General features: G+C 37.4%; 1 protein-coding gene across 11 annotated transcripts in view; it reads right to left on the minus strand.

Moving 5' to 3' along the window:
* ERC1 (ELKS/RAB6-interacting/CAST family member 1) overlaps positions 1 to 17,480 on the minus strand; it is a 280,374-nt gene that overhangs the window by 101,804 nt on the left and 161,090 nt on the right. For 7 of the 11 annotated variants that reach the window (XM_026867111.1, XM_026867103.1, XM_026867117.1 and 4 more), the window contains one exon: positions 43 to 203. In XM_026867111.1, the coding sequence (XP_026722912.1) occupies positions 43 to 203 (161 nt within the window). Of the gene's footprint in view, positions 1 to 42; positions 204 to 15,423; positions 15,478 to 17,480 lie in introns of all 11 variants that reach the window. The other 4 variants (XM_026867106.1, XM_026867092.1, XM_026867085.1 and 1 more) reach the window with 1 other exon arrangement.

Genomic DNA, 17,480 nt, shown 5'->3' on the forward strand with positions numbered 1-17,480 from the left:
AATAAAACATGCCTACAACAAATAATCAAAAGAAACGCTTACTTCATTTCCAGGACTTCTTCCAAATGTTTTCTTCTTTCAGCTCGTAGGTTGGTCAAATGGGTTTCCTTCTCAGCCAAAGACTGTTGTGTAGAGGACAATTTTGCTTTCATTGACTCCAGCTCCTGCTTAACCTTCTCCATGGCCATCATCAGCTCTTCTACCTAAAACATTGTGGGGGAAGACAGGAGGAGAAAAAAATAGTGTAATGTGATCAGCTGAACTTACTATATGTCACAACTAAATTGGAGCGTGAAGGTGAATGTATACTGTGTAACACTTCTGTAGACTGGAAGCATCATCTAGTGCAGCGGACAGTATGTCTACACTTGACTGAAGCAACGCTGCAGTCTGAATTAACATAGTCTGGTCACTGGAACATTACCATTACAATACCAAATTACACATCTTCAGCTCTTGAGTATTTCTTTTTTAGAAAATGTACCTCAAAGATAAAAGGATGGCCTGTATATAATAAATCAGTCCACATAAATGCTAGGTATTAAATGGACTACACTGATAATATGCAAAAAGGATAAAAAACTTTCCCTGTAAATGATGCCTAAAGCAAAACTACACATGCACTTTATGAATGAAGGTAATGTTTCTGAAACATTGAGAGGACTGAATTCTCATGAAGATATAAGTAAGGCTACTTCTCTCAAAATATCTGTTGAACAATGCTTCTAGGCATGTTTTGTGATTTAGCAACATAAAAGACATTAAAAGAGTTGCTGGTGGCAGACAAGTACAGCAGAACAATACTCACATCTTTGGCAAATGGGAAAGGTTCAGAATTATCATGATCATAACTTCTAAGAGATATTAAACGGATGGACTATAGTCATATTTAATTTTGCACTTAGAGCAGGTTCTGTCTCAGTTAACACTAATAACACGCAAACCCACAATAAATGCTCAAGTGTAGCTACATGTAACACACAAAACCTTCTGGATATTCCTTTAATAACTTAATAATAATGCTTGATAGCACACATTACTTTCACTGACTTCTTACATATAGATTTTCTCTATCACAACCAAGTGCTCAGAAACAATTTTATAACGTGCTTCAAATGAAGAACCTTGGATGCTACTGTTGCACATAATCAAATATTTGTATAAACTTAGTATGACAATACAGCACTGCATTGCATTTATACTCCTGCATAACAATCAACTTGTGCTTCATCCTGGAAGTGAATTACTGAAATTACATTAAGCTTAATTTCTACTTACATGTTTTTACAGAGTTGGGCACATCACTTGCAATATAGGTGCTGGAGGATAAAAGGTATGGAACATATCACCCCTTGCTTTAATAAATCCTGTACTCCTAAAGGCAGAGCTAATGACTCAAGACAAACACAGATAACAAGACTTGTTTTCATCCTCAATCAGTGATAGAGCAAGAAACGTTGCAACTCAGAATTAGCAGATTAATAAAAATCTAGCATAGACATTTTGCAGTGTTTACTGCAGAAAGCCTATCTACTTCCATTCAAATGCAGCTGACAACAGGCATTCTTCTCATGCCCAGCAAATTAAGAAAAATTTGAAACAGTAAATTATCAAAACCTGTTCAAAATGTACAGCAAAAAATTCATCCAGTAATCAACAGACAGAAGGAGAATTTCACTGACACATAGTTCAAACTGGTTAGTATGCATATAATGACCAAACTTTTCATCTCTTAGTAGTGTTTAGTGTGCAAAACAAGATCAGAAACTGTCAATTTTTAAAACAAAGAGAAAACTCTGTAAAATGAAACAGAGAACTATATCAGAAAAGAATTCAAAGAAAAACTGCATAAACAATGAATGCAAAAATACAGCTAGGATGGAAACTGATGCCTAGAAAGAGAAAAATAGCAACATGCTGGGGAAGTGAAGGTGTACTAGTGTATCAGCTTCCAGTAAATCTGCTTCTACTTCCTTTGGGTGGATCAGAATTACCTACATAAACATTTTCCTTTAAACTGAGAAGAAAAGAGGCACACCAACTACAAACCCCTCTGCTTATAACAGAAAACAATGTCAAATAAACAAGCTCCCAGCCAATTGCAACAATCAGAATGGCTTGCGTCAATCTGTCAGTTGCCAAGATAAAACAGTCTTTGAAGAAACATCTTTTCCATAATCACGTTTGAAAGATTTCTGACATCCTTCATTCCATTTCCAGTCATCAAGATTTGTGATGCTAACACTGAAGGACTGGTTTGCTTGATGCGGCATAACAAATCCATGCTATTAAGAAGACACAACGAGGCTAGAGTGATATCTAGGCCAATGTTCCTAGTGTTAGGTGGCAAGATCTAACTCTGCAGGAGTATTTTGTAGTAGTGGTTACTGCAGGTACTTAATCTTTTTCTTGTTGCTCTGTTTGCTAACTGTTTTAATTTTACGGTTATATTCTGTATTTTTGCAGGTTTACAGAAAATAGAGATAATCATGTATTAGAAACGGCTGGAATGGAAGTGGCTTTTAGACTGTGCCAACAACTTAAGTTTACAGAACTGTCATTACCTTCCATCCTCTCCAGCAAGTACCACTTGTCACGTGATTTACTAAAGACAAAATTCAACAAAATAGTGATGACTATTCACAATAAAGACTTCACTGTTCAGATTAATCAAGTTATAAATATTCCATGGGACCATTTCAATTAAACTTCTACAAAACAAAACATTTTATTTGGCAGCTTATGAATCTTAGTGCAGACCTGTCCCAGTAAGCAGTCCTGTGAGAAATGATACAGGAATATTCACTGGAAGCAAACTGCTTGCAAAGCAGATCTAATTTAGCCTATACAAAACCCTTGAAATCTACCCTTTTTTTTTTTTTTTTTTTTTTCCCCTGAGAGCAGCTAATTATACAATAAAGAAAAATCCCATAGTTCTTGACACACTGAGACATTTTCAGAGACATGCTGTTGACATTTTCAATTTAACTGCAGGTAAGCGTTTGCCCTGTCAGTTATAACTAGAAAGTTTCAATTTCAGAAGGTATTTCAATTTCAGTGCACTCTTGCTCCTCTTTTTTCTCTGCTCAAATGATAGTATATAAAACAGAGTATATCTTTGATTATCTATGATTTAACCATGATTCAGTTCTCTGTAGACAGGTCTGAAAGGTCTTTATTTATTCTGAGCAGGATGGATCTGCAGAGAACTTAAAAGGAGACTACTTTTTCATTGTTTTTAGGCCTTAAGTGACCTGACCAGGTGACAGCTTATCTTTCAGGAAGAACATGAACCTGAATGAAGCTTCCATTAGAGGAGAGATTTTCTGACAGACTGAAAAAACGACGTGAAAGAGGGCAAACTACATCAATTAGATAAGTATGGGATTCATAGCAGCAGCAAAGGGAAATGTCAACATAGGACAAATTTTTACATAGTATTACATCTCCTTACAAAGCATGAAAGCAAGGTGGAGAGAAAAGGCAATACAACAGGAGAAGTTTATCTACTATGTCAATGGCAGCCTGTAAAGAAATAGGAGAAATAATGTAATACTAAAAAATATTAAGCCCTTTCCAGAAGCCTATCTACCATCTTAACCTCCCTGTTCTTACAAACTCTGATTTCAGGCTCCTCTGAAGCAACTGTAAATCAGAAAACAGGCTCTTGCACAGACATACAGTTACTACATTATCTCCAAGTATATGGTATTTCCAGTAAGCTCTTCTGGCCACTGGGTAATGTGAAGCCAGGGACTTCCAAAGAGCTTGGTCAAGTTCCCCAAAAGTCAGTAAAAAGACAGTGAAATTGGGAAAGGGACTGGATATGCAAAACATTAATGAAGCTGGGTATCCTACCAACCTCCATACTAGCTCCTGGAAAGATTACTGATGATCAGGATAGGCAAGCTCAAATTCCCACCTCTTATGTCAAAAGAACTTATGCACTACTGAAAATTTCTGAGACACAGTAGATATTTCAGGCCAGGAAGAAGGCTACATCAACTGATGTGGTTGGTATTGGTTGCCTCTTAAAATCAGAGCCCAAAGATTCTGATGCCTGAGCCAATCCAGACAGACAGGCTAACTAAAGCAGTCTCAGGATATCCAAACGCTTTACTGTGTTTAAATTACAATGTAGTGGCAGCTACCTTTTTCTTCCCGTTATGAACTTCTTCCTCAGTGATGAAGGACCACCTGAAGAGAATTTTTCTACTGCACAGAAGAGCAAAAAAGGCCTCCCCAGCCCTCTCAGGAAGATAGTTCTGGAGCTTCATTTTCTGCTTACACATTGTCAGAGAAGAAGAGCAATTTTAGTCACCATCCAAGCAACAAATACATCATGAATGCTGGTAACATGATATAATTCACTACAGTGGCTCTGTGCAAATATAAAAAGGCAATCGACAAAGTCATCAATATGGCAAAAAAGCAAAACGCTATGAAAAAACACTTGCAGGGCCAGAGGATCTATTCTGAAATTGTGACCTATGCAATCCACATTTATATGCTATGTGCATATAAATAACAAGGAAAAAGCTAAAGAACTACAGACACTGCAAAGGAAAACTGTTCAGTTTCAAGTGGTAGGATATGAATGCACCCACAGTTCAAATGTATATGACTGGATTAAATAATATTTATTAAGGATAGCAAATCAGTAGTACACTGTATAAAAAATGTTTTACATTATTGTTAGATAAGGCTTTTCCCCACCTGTAGATTAACGATCTTTGCAGAAGAAACTGCATTTCTCTCTGTTACTTGTTTTTTTCATAGAATGGTTTGGTTTGGAAGGGACCTTTAAGTATTACCTAGCTCAACCCTCCTGCATGTGCAGAGATGTATTTCATTTCATCAGGTTGCTCAAAGCCCCATCCAGCCTGACCTTGAACAATTGCAGTGATAAGGCATCTGCTCTGGGTAACCTGTTCCAGTGCCTCAGCATGCTCTCTGAAAGAATTTCTTCCTTATGTCCAGTCTAAACTTACCTCTCTTTCAGTTTAAAACTTTTGCCCCTTGTCCTGTTACTACAGGTCTTGGTAAAGTCTTTCTCTGTCTTTCTTGTAAGTCCTCTTTATATATCGAAAGCTCACAATAATGCCTCTCCAGACACTTCTCCAGACTGAACAACTCAAATTCTCAGCCTTTCCTCATAGAAGAGGTGCTCCAGCCCTCTGATCACCTTTGTGCCCCTCTTCTGGACCTGGTCTAACAGGTCCATGTCTGTCTTGTGCTGGGGACCCCAGAGCTGGATGCAGTATCCTAGATGGGGTCTCACCAGAATGGAGTAGAGATGGAGAATCACCTCCCTCAACCTGCTGCACACACTTCTTTTTATGCAGCTCAGGATGTGGTTGGCTTTCTGGGCTCAAGCACACATTGTCAGTTCACATCTGATTTTTCATTCACAAGTATCCCCAAGTCCTTCTCCACAGGACTGCTCTCAATCTATTCATCCCCCAGTCTGATATCAGGTATTGCGTTGAACCAGGTGCAGGACCTTGTACTTGGTCTTGTTGCATTTTTTGAGGCTTTTCACTGATTCAGCTAAAGTGTCAACTATTCAGATGGATCGTCTGAGGTATCTGTTAGTCTTGTTATTTTTCCTTCCTCATTCTTTTTTTTTTTTTCCTTTTCATCAGCACAAAAGACTTGAATACCAGTCCATAATTGTCTCAAAGGGCACGACAAAGGGACTTGACTATTATACTAAGAACTCTACTCCTAAACTGGAGATAGAGTACTTTAGTTGCAGCAATACATGGGAAACTTATAGCTTAATGTTTAATTACATGCCTGAAAACAGGACACATTTTTATGTTTCTGATTGAAGGAAAGTCATTATATTTCTGTCAATATACATACAGACACAGTGGGTTATGGGACAGATGTTTATATTCATTACTGTGTCTCAAAAGTTCCACATAGTATAAAATGATGAAATTTTAGAAAATACAGATATACCAACACAAGCAAGTAATTTTCCATGATCATTGTATAAATCAATCACTAGAGATCTTATTTTCAAAAACACCTCAGCAGGTTAACTTGTATATTTAAAAAGATTGGCTTTCTAAACATAGATCTTTCTTGTATAAACAAGAAATTAGTATTACAAGACAAACTGTACTAGAAATTTTGCCCAAAATGGATTAGGCCAGCACAACAGAGTCTTGCAATTACAAGTCAGTAATAAGAACACTACAAGGACTGAAAAAAATAATTAACATTTCTCAAAGTGTCACTTACTCTCTCAAGAGGACAGTCTCCTACTTTTCTATAGCTCTTGAGTTTTTAAGCTGTTTTTCATTTCCCTGTGTACATTACTGAAATGATAAAGGGACTGCAAATTTCTGCATTATCTTTTACTTAGTTGAACTGATTAGACTGCAGGACAGAGAGAGGGAAAGGAATTAGACATGAAAAGAAAGACAAAGACAAGAGTTCTGGCTCCATGTAAACTTGTTTGGGTCCCAGAAAAATTTCCCAGAACAGATGTTAAGACATGGAAAAAGCACAGGCCAGACTTGAGACTTAAGTATGTAATTTAACTGCCTCAAGTAACATATTACAGGGGGAAAGCATTGAGTCTGACATAACTTGGATTGCCAGCAGGACCAGATGGTTTGCTTAAATCACAAGCTAATAAACCTTTACACAAAATAAGAGGGAAATGAATTATGGTTTCATCATAACCCCATTTTCGTTAAAGCAGTAGGGTGGCGTTAGGTACTCTTAAAGACTATATCCAAGACACTTAACTAAATTCCTGGCTATTCTGAATTAGTGGGAACAACTTTCAAATTCTTATAGACATTGGGAAAGCTGTTAGACACAGCTTTTTGAGAACTAAAAATATCAGAGAAAAATGAGAGAAATAAGCAAGCAGTTATAAAAAAAATCTCTCTCCCCATAGTAAAATTAAAATGTCATTTCTGTTTTGTATGGTAAGGACAGCCCTCAACTAGGAGAACAGCTGAAAGCTCTGCCACACTGATAGCAGAAGGGTATAAAGCAGAATGGCTCTGCCCCACCACACTGGCTGGAGCTCTGGCATCAATTCAAGCCCCTTTAATTCATCACCAGTGCCTAAGTATGCATAGGCCTGTAGGTGGACAGTGGAATGCCTCGGGGCTACTGGCTTCTATACTATGACAATGTGACCACCACTAATCCTTTTGAAGCAGATACACAAGGGGTTAAGATCTTTGCCTTCATTTTTATTCTGTAACTGTAGGCCCTAAGAAGACACAGTAAGGTAAACAGATGTTCACTTAAAGAGAACATTCTTCCCTGCACTATATATATTACCCTATATAACTGCTTCACTTGTGCTGTGTGGTCCCTGCTAATGAATGTTGCAATAAGATCCTATGCAGACAAATGAAAATCTTTTTTTCTTCACTAGTTAGAATTCTTTGGTTGAAGATCCTAACTAAAGACAGCCGGAAATACACACAACAGAATACTTGTCAACAATTAAAATGTTCCTATATATTACATTTACCTCCATCTCAAACAGGATGCCAGATTTAGAGCACCTATTTTGCCAAGGTCAACTGTTGTAGAGTATTAGAGGACGGTGGCAGACTGCACATGAAGAAGAGGACCTCTGTTTTGTTCACCATAGAAAGGGGAGTTAGTGTCACAGCTGTGAAAATGGCTGGTGGATTATCAATTCTCCAGAGAAAAGGAATGATCTTCTGATAATCTGTAATTTACAGAAGTAATTTTAAGGATGAACTCTGTGTTTCTTTGCATTAGTATGTGACTTTCTTAAGCCTTTTGTTTTTTAGGTTGTTAGGATTTGGTACATTCAGCATCCCTGATAAAATACAGTGTTTTGGTGGCTTAACAGAACTGGTGCTACTGTCCCATTCTTACATTATTAATGGGAAAAAGGAGAGGAGAAAGATAAAGAGAGAGAACAAAAGACTATGGTCTGAAAAGCTGCAGGATACTGTAGTTGAATGTAAATTTTCTTATCACTGAGAAAGTGAGATACTTAGACAACTGATGTCTTGTTTCCATGATTGGTGTCCTAACAAAAACTTTCATTATTAAAAAAGCATCTAATAAAGAAGAGGAGTTAACTCTATTGCTCCTTACTGTCTCCACTGATGGTACCAGGCAATGAAGAGCACTAACATTAGACTGATCACATATCTGACATTACCACGTTACTCCTGCAGAACCTACAGAAACAGAAATACAGAAGTCTTTGTCAAGGAGTATGTTACTTGAGTATCAATCAAGAGTGCTTTTTGCTCATACTCTGAGAGCACTAAGCTCTTGTATGGAGAAGGAATCAAAATTCACAGATTTTTGGAAAAGAGAAAACTTCTGAGCCACCAGACTTCAGGACTAAGTCACACCTGTGTCCTGTTAGGATGTTTGAAGGCAGCTTTGACAGTTGTATCTCCTAAATGAGAGCCATAAGCTATATAAATAAGCAACAGTCTACTGCTGGGACAAGAGCTCTTGAGAAGGAAGCAATAATTGTCTCTGCTTAACACATGCAAATATTTGAGTCAGGCCTGGAAAAAGTAAGTGAAAAACTGAATTCTGATTTCTACTGAGGACAGAAACCTGTTGTAGCCTCTGGTATCTAAAGACTATAACAAGTTACAATTTTATTTCTGCATATCCCTCAAGTGGCACCATTACCCAATGAAATATTCTCTGTTGGGATTCAAGAGGACTTTCTGCGAGAGAATGGACATGTGAGCAATCCTGCGTGAGAACAAGACTGGCAAGAGCCTCAGCCGAGCAAGAATGCGATAAGGATGTGACCCTGAATGAGGGGGGAGAAACTCGACGAGACAAACAACCCCCGGAAGGGGTTGGGACGGAAGAGGAAGTTACACGAGGCAGGAAGCCTGGCAAGGCTGATGTGGCACTTTTATCCAATCATAAGGAGGTTTAAAGCGCGGGCTAAGTTAACTGTCCAATCTTGAGGACTTGTACTGCATGTTACTCACATGTGCGGGAGATTATAAAAGGGCTGAATTAGTTGTAATAAACGGGCATTGCTTTATCACATTGGTCGTGTGCGTGCTCAGCTCTCCTGCAATTCTCATTATAATATTTTTTAACCCTTGCAACCATACCAAAGGAAGCTGTCCTGTTTTACTTTACAGGAAACTGTCCTGTGTTTATCTTCTGTGGCTAGCGATGAATCTCTCCAGCCCCTTGGGAACACAGCAGCAATCACTGGGGATAACAATCTTGCAAAAATCTAGATTTTATTCACCTTTTACATATCTCTGCAGAGGTAGAGAGACTAGAATACAGCACATTTAGCACGTTCTACAGTTTTGCACCCACTCATTTAGAACAATTTGTTGCATCAAAACAAAATTCTCTAGAACTATGGTTGATTCATGATAGTCCAGTCACAACTCTAAACATGGACATCTTCAAAATAACTTAACCTTTCTTTGGGTACATCCACTCTGATTGCTGATAAGGTAGCAGTAGCTATTAGGCCAAAGGAAGCCTTTCAGCTCAGACTAATTGCCCAAGGATTTCAGCAGCTTTTGGAAGTGTTCTGTAGATCATGCTGATTTCCATTTTACTGCATTTTAGACAGTTTCAGGTTACCTAGGATATGTCACCATGGCAGACAGTTTAGACATAACTGAATAATATTCAGAGTAAATATTTAATGCCGTGCTACATAGCATAGCATAGATTGTAGATTTATATAGCATAGATTGATTTTCCAAAGAGACAAATTCTTGGGATGATGTATTAACTCACTAGAAGTAGTGAAAAAATGGTATGCTAATTCCACATACAACTTTAACACTCTTTTCCCAAAAGACATTAAGGATCATGAACATAAATACATGAAAGCACACGGGCTGCCACATGAAGGTTGAACATGTGATTAAATGAAGAAGTACAGTCTCATTGGCAAGCTCAAGGAAGTTTCCACCTCTAATAACTTGTGGAAACAAATCTTTAGCATTGTGGTTAACAGAAAGCAAATAGCAGAACCTAACCACAATAACTAAAAAGTAATCCCACTGTATTGAGCCAGCTGAACTCAGGCTGAAATTCAGTGATGGTTTTGAAGGAATCTGATGGTAAACAGCATTACAGCAAAGTCCAGAAGCTTTTATGTGAGTAGAAAACTTTCAAATAGAAAAGGCATCCTCAATTTAATGAACCTGGTTTGTCACTCTTCTGTGTTTTTCTAAATAGGAGAATGGTCTGGAAAGGAATACAATGTACTTTCTTGCACTTCATAGATTTTTTTAAAAAACAGATTATGTCATAAAAAGAATATATGTTTTTAAATTTATGAATCTAATGTACAAGTCTAATGAACTTTTCTAATGATCTAATCTACATATTATTGTACCACACTTGCATCTAAGATCACAGTTAAAGAACATAACCAGAAAATGGAAAAGAAATTCCAATCAAAAAAAAGCATAGGACAGGCTTTAAACAAATATTAACACAAGTATTTGCTTGAGCCCTTACAATTTCAAACAAAGCATTAATGTAACTAAATCTGCAAGACTGATTGTCTGTTGAGCCACAACAAATAAAATACTGTCTAGAGGTAGGTATTTAAGAAAGTAATTTAACAGGTACAGAGATGCCAAGACAGTGCTTTGTCTGGAATACTTGACTATAATAAAAGGCATAATATGAAATCAGTATTTATCCACTAAACAATAAAAAGGGATAAAAATCCAGACAAAATTGTTTTAAAATCAGCATTTGCACCTAATTTCTGTATAGCAGTTTCCATCAGTATTTCTAATTTCATTAAATGAAAAGGTGACTTATATGGAGAAATTCTCAATGTATATTTTGAACAGAGGTTAATTATCCTTTCAGTGTCCCCAATTCTTCTAAAAATCATCAAATTTTGCCCACTTTGCAACCTTAAATGATTGCAACAAATTAAACAAAGTCACTATGCCTTGAGGTATTTAAGATGTATAGATGTGGTGCTTGACTTGGCAGTGCTAGGTTAATGGTTGGACTTGATGTTAAAGGTCTTTTCCAACCTAAATGATTATATGATTCTAAAAGATTTAGAAGTTTTTTCCCCTATAATATTAGAAAAATCTCTCTCTCTCAAAGTCTTTGGGCATCATTTTCTATTATTTTTTTTTTTCCACCTATTCATTCTTTTCTATTGGAGGCAAAAAAATCTCCCAAGCCCCCAACCTGGCACAGCTGAAGACATCTAAGACAGAAAAGAGTAAAAATTCCACTGTTACACCTCTTAGAAGGTCTTTCACTGAATACAGAACAGATTACATATCAAAGCACCCTTCCCATTTAAGGAGTGTGACTCACAGAATCATCTAGGTTGGAAAGGAACCTGGAGATCATCTAGTCCAACCGTTTGCCTAGCACAGTTCCCACCTACAGCATATCCTTAAGCTCTAAATCTACCCTACTCTTAAACACCTCCAGGGATGGGGACTCCACCACCTCCCTGGGCAGCCCATTATAATGCCCAACAACCCACTCTGTAAAGAAATGCTTCTTAATATCTAGTCTGAACTTTCCATGGCGCAACTTGAGGCCATTCCTTCTTGTCCTGTTGCTTTCTACCAGGCTAAAGAGACTCAAACCCAGCTCTCTGCAACCTCCTTTCAGGGAGCTGTAGAGGGCGATGAGGTCTCCCCTCAGCCTCCTCTTCTCCAGACTAAACAATCCCAGTTCCCTCAGCCGCTGCTCACAGGACATGTGTTCCAGACCCTGCACCAGCTTCGTTGCCCTTCTCTGGACACACTCGAGTCATTCAATGTCCTTTTTGTAGTGAGGGGCCCAAAACTGAACACAGTAATCGAGGTGCAGCCTCACCAGTGGCGAGTACAGGGGTAAGATCCCTTCCCTGTCCCTGCTGACCACACTAATCCTGATACAAACCAGGATGTCACTGGCCTTCTTGGCCACCTGAGCACACTGCTGGCTCATATTCAGCTGGCTGTCAATCAACACCCCCAGGTCCCTCTCTGACTGGCAGCTCTCCAGCCACTCATCTGTAGTGCAATACAATCTGACTCAATAGAAATCTGTGTATAACATAATACATTTAAATACCTGGGGAGAAATAGTAACTTTAGGGAGAAGCAGTGCTTCTAAAAACGTCTGCAAATGTATTCACTGACAAGGAAACAGGGCACAGTCAACTTTACCTAGCCAAAATGCTTCCTCTATCCAAAGGAAAAGAATCAGACAAAAGAATGGAAAAAACGTATCTCCTGAAAAACAATGGCAAGACTATATTTCAGGCTGACAACTGACTTAAAAATTTTATATCATAAAAGAAACTGAAATATAAGTTTTAAGCACAGATTTTTTTACTTAACTACATTAAATACACAAATTACTTTGTACATGTACATAAGATGAATTCGGCAGACTTTTCAAGAAAGGAGCTTTGCAGAAAATATTCAAGAGAATGTAAACTGCTTACAAAAATCAGTGGGAAGCAATGATGCTCCAGCACCTTCACCCCCAAACCACAGCTTGGATTACTGCCTTGATCTCCAATCACTTGGTTTCTTAAACTTCTCATTAGGAGATACAAAAGAAGAGACAAAACCGTACATTAAAAGCAAACTGCCGAGCATCTGTTATAGAACAGTCAGAATGCTGTCATTTCTACAGCATTCAGAAAACACCTATAGGTAAGTTGTTCATGAGAAATTCCACTTTGTATTTTCCATTTACAGGGACCTGTAGGAATTAACTTAGTGTCAGAATTTGTGCTGTGAAATAATTCCAACACTCAACATATTCTAGAAAATATTTTAGATCTATTTCAGTAACAGAATGCTCAGCAAAAAAGGTATGTGTTTTAATTAATTTTGAATTTTTAGAAGGTACTTGATAGGGTAGGGTCCAATACATAATAATTCTGTTGTAAATGTAGTTTCTATACTTACAAGAAAATTTAGTCTAAGTAATATATATTAGAAAGTTAAAACAGGACCAGAATGGTGATCTGATGGAAGTGCAAATGAGAGGTATCATTCAAAACCTGGCTAGAACTTCTGTACAGTAACTTACAGGTAAGAGAGAAAAGGCTCTTGGAGGCTGTACTTTAAATTGAAACCTATGCAGACCTTGTACTTACAATAGGAAAATCCTGGTGAACAGGAGATCCTGGTGAAAAAGGAGAGAACTGTGAAGAAGTTCTAGTTGAGTTATTAATCTATTTCATTTCTATTTATACTTAATAAACAGATATGAATTCTGAAGTAGGCATATGTGATAGAAAATTTCAGGAGTCTTTTTATCAACGTATTTTTACATGTAATATTTATTACCCAAAAGAATATGTTGAAATAAATTATACAAACAGCAGGGGAAAGGAATTAGCATAAGAAAATACATTTAAACAACACATTACTGTTACAATATTCACTCTTCTTTTTTTTTATCAAAAAGCAAAGCAGAGTAACCTGCCATGTGTAGTATAAAAAGATAAAGTTTGTGAAGATAGATATAGCTATTTATAGGTCTACATACTTAACCTAATTTAAAATTTCCCACTGAGAACCATAACTTCAAAAAAAGTTGATGTAATGTGCCAAGATCAGACTGCTAACTCAGAAATTTCAGTTTAAGTAACTACTTAAGGAAGAAAGGAATGAACAGGTAATGGCCAGTATTTCAAGTGTTTATTTCCCTTCACATTTTAGGGTAAGGCGTTAGATGTTATCTGATACTATACGAAGAGTTCACTTAAGCTATTTTCTAAAACCTATGGTTTTCAAATTTAAAGGAAATTAAATAAGATAAATATATGTTGCAATTAGGCAGTGTACCATCTCACTCATAGAAACAGTAGCCTATTGTAAAGGCCACAGTAAGTTTCTGTAAAAATATTTTTAGTAATATTACTAAGCAATTCCTGCCTCCCCTTCTCAGTCCTACCTCTACAGTTCAATGATTCCGTCAGATGTTGCTCAAGTTCTGCATGGGGATCCATGAAGCAGATGAGTGAACTAGTTCACATGAGAAAATTTCTTCAAAAAACAAGGTAATTCTTGGCATGAATTAGGTCACTGCTCCACTTCAAACCATGGCCCCAGAAAGACCCAGGCTAGGAAAACTGAAGGGATGTGCACTGAAGTACGGGGATGAAAGTGACCAAAGAGAGGTAGGGCATAAATACCTTGGGTCAGCACACATTTGTGAACTATGCCTATCAATAATGAAGGCTCAAAATGCAAGTAATTCTAACATTGTGCTCCTTGAGCCAAGGATCTGACACTAATTACTGACTGACACTGAATCACAGAACCTGAAATTATGTTTCACTTTATTCCACCAAAGGAGCCTTATTTTTTCATGAAGATTGTGACACATTTCCAGCATTGTCCTGGAAATGGTGCAAATTATGACTAAGTTGATATAGAAGATAACCTCCAGTCTCCCACTGCAGAAGAAGGGATGGTAAGATGCACCAAGACAGGGCATTTTTTCAAAGATGGCCTCCAGCGGTTCTTCCTAGGGAAATAAAACTACCATTGTATTTTTGAGCATGGAATTTTTTTTTTTTTTTTCCTCCTGAGGAACTGATGAATAGCTTTTTTTAAAGCAAACTCAGGTTTAGTTAATTCAGAAAAAGTGCCTGGATCCATATATGTTATAGCCTTCTCCAATACAAAGAACTTTATAATAAAAGTGTTTATCTGAGAAATCCTACCTTCAGTCTTATAGAGTACTTAAAAAGAAGTCTCCATACACCTTCTGACTTTCCACCTAGAGGGCTGAATTAGTGGGACTGGACACAGTAGTACATAACCCCACAGCTGTATGGAATTTACAATAATATTTATGTACAGGATTCAGCAGATGCACCAACAAAACCAGGTGAATATATAAGAAAGAAAGAACTTGAAAGCTCTTCAAGTCTTTACATCTATGCAAGACTCCCTCATCTGCTTTCTGTATGGCAGGGTTTCTGTTATACAGAACAATAAGGTTAATAAAACTACACCCAATTCAATGGGTGCACTGCTTCCAGGAGGAAATGCCTGATTCTATTTTTGTGATAGATGAAAGAAAGAACAGGTCTAAGATCCTGAAATAAGCATTTTCCCTATTTTACTGACACCAACTTCAGTCAGCTGGAGATATCTTGCATATATAGTATAGTAAGACAGTTAACCCACTGTCACAGTTAATACACACTGCCAGGGTATTTTCAAAACTGGATTAAAGACAGCAAGATTTTAATCTGAAACAGGTATCTGAGAGCGATGAAATCCTGAGTAGCTTCACGGACACTGCAATTCAAACCTGAAGCCTGTAAAACAGCAGGAAAGCATACCTCATGAGATGATGGAGGGTAGGATTACAAAACACAGGGCTACAAAAACAACATTAAATATTGGGTCAGAGGTACACACAAATGAGATGTCCTCATACCTTGAACCACTTAAAGCCAATATGGTTGACCTCATGCACTGATTCATTAAACAGCTTCAGACAGGCAGTGAAGTGGCAGAATGGTAGAAAACAAGATAAACAGAAGGAAAGAAAAAGCATGCAATTAAAAGCAAATTGTAATCAGTTTGGACAACATTAACATTTTAAAGATCACATTTATCACTCACACTTGGTCTAAGAATGATCCTAACCTATTACTGATTGTAAAAACCAAACAATTTTAATATTGTATAGAAAACAGAGCTTTGCATTTTCAAACTCTAAAGCTATCTAAGGGTGTCTTTCACACTTCTACAAAAAGCCTCCAGAGAACATAATAGAGGGCATTCTTTTAAAATAACTGAAGACAGATGAACTGAAAAACATTTGAAGGAAAGTCTCCTCCTCACCTTGGAAAAACAGCTACTTGCCATCACTGTATTACTTTACTATTTAATTGACACCAAAATATAATTCTATTGGACAAAATGGGGCATAGCAGCTCTCCCAGTGCTGACTGAAACAAGACACTCCAGTTGCTTTTCCTTCGTGCTGTTCTGCTGGCCATATTTAAAAACCTATAATTGGTCAGAGCCAGCAGTTTAGTTCTTCTGTTGGAGTAAGACACTGCTGTCAGTCAGTGATGGTATAGACACTGACTTTTCCCTCCTCTGATCCTGCTGCTTTCAATCCACGACTCCTTACTTCTGTATACGCTACTACATCCAAATTAATTGATTTTTATGATGCTGTTGACCACCACATTCCACTGATCTTTTCACTCAAATCTTATTCGTCTTGGCCCTCTTCCTCTCTTCCCAATCTCTCTCACTGATCCTGATGACTTACGACCCTCAAGCTGCACATTTCCCTGCCTTGCCTCATCCTTCAAATTGTACACTCAATTCCAACTCTCCGTTCACCAGCTATTTCCCTTTTTCACCAAGCTCTGACTATCTGATCTCATTGTGTGCCTCTCATCAGGCTTTGCTGGTGAAATCTTTTGAAAAGCCTCCTTTCTGACAAACCTGAAATTTGTGCATATTCACAAAGCACTATTCTATTTCCATATTCTTGTTTTAGGATGCCTTGTGTGTAAATAAAACTTCACTTCTATGGCAACAGTTCTCCATTTTACTAACCCAGATTTATCTTTTCTCCTCTCCATAATAAACCAGCTACTAACAGCTCACAGTGGTGAAATGTCTATGAGGAATTCATGCTCAACATGCTAAAAAAGTCCTCCTTTCCATTCTGTGACCGAAATCTTCCTCACTACTTCTTTTCTTTTAATGTAGGACAGAACTTTCATATTTTTGTTAATCTTGGTAGTATCTTTGACTCAAACCTCCTAAAAAAAGATATTTTTTAAAACTTGCAGAGTTTTATGTAATATCTCTAATACAAGACTTTTCTGACTGCGCCTATATAATTGAAGTTCTTTGGTAGGATTTCTTCTGTGTCTGGATCTATGCAAAAACATTTCTTGTGCAGGTTGTGCCCATTCATGCAGTCATCTCCTTGTTTGTAGCTTTGATCACATTAATGCTACTAGCATGCCTCTTTGCTAGTGAATCAAATGTAAGCTACTCATCCTTTGCAAACTGTACACCACCCACTTTTCAATACTGCGATGACCTGTGATCATCCTCTAATACAGGCCTACATTATGCATGCATAAAATTTGTAAATGTTCATCTTTGTGCTTACTTCCCTAACTTCAGATGATTCTAAACCCTACAAAATTAACACACTCAATCTCCTTCAAAACCTTCCTCAAAAAATTCACTAAGCTTTATGCATCTTGTTGTGTGTTTTGAACACAGACATAACAAAAGGGTGAGTACTACGGACTTCTAGGTGCTCAAGGAATATAAAAATGGTCACTTTCTCTTGTACAAAGACATTTAAACATTATGACATCAAAGGCATCAAATCACATACTATTTTGTTTACTTTTGAGTCAGAACAAAACCTGCTCCTTTGTGAGATATATATTTTCCTTTCAAGATCTAACCTTTAATGTGGTATTCACTACCTAGTTAACATTTCTATTT

This window comes from Athene cunicularia, assembly GCF_003259725.1.
Source record: "Athene cunicularia isolate RWA chromosome 1 unlocalized genomic scaffold, athCun1 chr1_part2, whole genome shotgun sequence".
In the NCBI taxonomy this organism is placed as follows: domain Eukaryota; kingdom Metazoa; phylum Chordata; class Aves; order Strigiformes; family Strigidae; genus Athene; species Athene cunicularia.